A 2,152-nucleotide genomic window follows, 5' to 3' on the forward strand; every position below is an offset into this window, starting at 1 on the left:
CCCGGCCCGGGGCCGCCCCCGGCGCGCGGCCACGTCACAAGGGGCCTGTCCGGAACCCGAGGCGCAGCGTGCCGCGGAGCCGGGGGGAGTGGCGGCGGAAGGGCGCTTCCGCCTCGCGGCGGTGGGGGATCCGGGCAGAGGGCGCACTTCCGTTTGGGCCGGGCTGCGGATCGGAGGGGAGGGCCGGTCGGAAGTGGGAGCGCCACACGCACCGCGCTCAGCCAGGCTGGGCAGGGACGGAGGCGGCGGCTTTGCGGGGACCGCGATCGGCCGAGCTGCGGGGCTTGCGGATCTGGCCGCCGCTTCCCGTCCAGAGCCGCAGTATGCCCACGGCCGCACGGGGGCGCACCCTGCCGCCAGACCACGCCGCCCAGGTCGGGCTGGGAGGACGGCTGTGCGCTCCTGCTCTGAGTCAGCCCGGCCTGGCTCCTCCATGAGCAAGGGAAAGGGGAAGTGCCTGCCGCAGGGAGGGGCCTGGCCCCGGGAACCTCAGAAGAGGGAATTTTATTCTTACTCATCGAATTATTTTTATGCTTTGGTTTTTCACTGGGAACCTCAGGCCACTGTCTCCAGGGCTTGTAACCCTTTGGGGTCCAATGCATGGTGGTTGGACCCTGCTGATGGGAACTCCAAACCTGGGAGGCGAGAACTCTGTGCTCCCCTCACCTGGAGGAAGCTAGACCTGACCTCTTTGGTTAGACCAGGGCAGCAAACACTGGATGGCAGCTATTACAACCGCAATTTACTGAGCACCTACTATGTGCTATACACTCGCATTATCTCACTGAATCTTATCCCATTGTGGTGGTTACTGTTAGCCCAGGGTCACACAGTGGCACAGATGGCAGAGTCAGGATTCCAACCTGGGTGTCCTGATGCCAGAGTATGTGATACCACTTCTCACTTCTAGGTCCTGAACAGCAGTGGGAGTCTGGCTTGGCGTTTCCACTTTGTGTTCTCTGGAAATCAGCCAGTGTAGGAGAAGATTCAGGAAGGGGCATGTGAGTACTCTCTTGGGCAGAGATAGCGACCGAGTACAGGTCTCTAAGTCTCTGACCCTCATCAGCCTCCCATGGCAGCTCCAACCATTTGCTCTGTCACTTTCCCCTCTGCTGGGGCTCTGAGAGCACACTCAGCTCTCAGGGCTGCCTCTGGTGTCTGTCCCCCCTCATATTGCAGTGTTGACCTTCCTTAGACCGCCAACTTCTCCCTGGTGGCCCAGCTTGTCTTCTGAAGCTTTCCGTCCATCTCATCCCACCGGGCCCATACAACTGCCAGGACGTTCTGTTCCCTCCCTGAGTTCCAAAATGGAATCCCTGGGTTAGTTTCTTGGCAAAGAAAGCTACTCAGGGATCCTGCCCTAGGACTTCTAAAATGCCCCCCTCCCTGTATGCAAAGCACTCCCATCTTATGCAGAGCACTTCACAATATGCAAATGATTTCACAATAACACAGTCAGCATTCCTGCCTCTGGTGGCTGAGGGCTCCTGGCCACCCAACAAGGGAATGGGCAAGACCCAGCCAGAAACGTTACTTGGTGCCTTTCAATGCACTACCCTTTCCTCCCACCTGGCCTGGAATTCCCATCGTTCCTAAGGCCTGGTGGCTCACATCTATAATCCCAGCACTTTGGGAGGCCCAGGAAGGAGGATCTTTTGAGCCCAGGAGTTCCAGACCAGCCTGGGTAACAAACTGAGAACCCGTCTCTACAAAAAAATTTAAAATTAGCCAGGTGTGGTGGTGCACACCTGCAGCCCCAGTTACTCAGAAGGCTGAGGTGGAAGGATTGCTTGAACCTGGGAGGTCAAGGCTGCGGTGAGCCCTGATCTTGTCAGTGCACTCCAGTGTGGGTAACAGAGTATCTCAAAAGTAAAGAAATAAAAAAAATTTACAAATTAATAAAATGCTGAATTAGATCTGCAGCAGTTTCCAGGTGTATGAGAAAAGTGAGAGGCAGAAATATTTAATATGATCCCCTATTTTTATTTTGTAAGAGACTATTTTAAAATAATGACAAAAAGAAACATTGTATATGTATATGTGATTAAAGGTATCAGTATATGTAAGTCTATGTATAATGAATACATAAAAAACATAGATAACACATTAAAGTGATATTATGGATTCTTTTTTTTTTTTTTTTTTTTTTTTT

The 2,152-nt window shown here is 53.5% G+C and overlaps 1 protein-coding gene across 1 annotated transcript in view; it reads left to right on the forward strand.

Annotated features, from left to right (window-relative positions):
- Positions 1-2,152, forward strand: part of LOC108516313 (translation initiation factor IF-2-like) — a 36,659-nt gene that overhangs the window by 1,617 nt on the left and 32,890 nt on the right. The window contains exons 3-4 of the mRNA XM_017853721.1: positions 2-374; positions 911-1,001. Coding sequence (XP_017709210.1) covers positions 2-374; positions 911-1,001 — 464 coding nt within the window. The remainder of the gene's footprint in view (position 1; positions 375-910; positions 1,002-2,152) is intronic.

This window comes from Rhinopithecus bieti, unplaced genomic scaffold, assembly GCF_001698545.2.
Source record: "Rhinopithecus bieti isolate Rb0 unplaced genomic scaffold, ASM169854v2 scaffold_38611, whole genome shotgun sequence".
Lineage (NCBI taxonomy): Eukaryota > Metazoa > Chordata > Mammalia > Primates > Cercopithecidae > Rhinopithecus > Rhinopithecus bieti.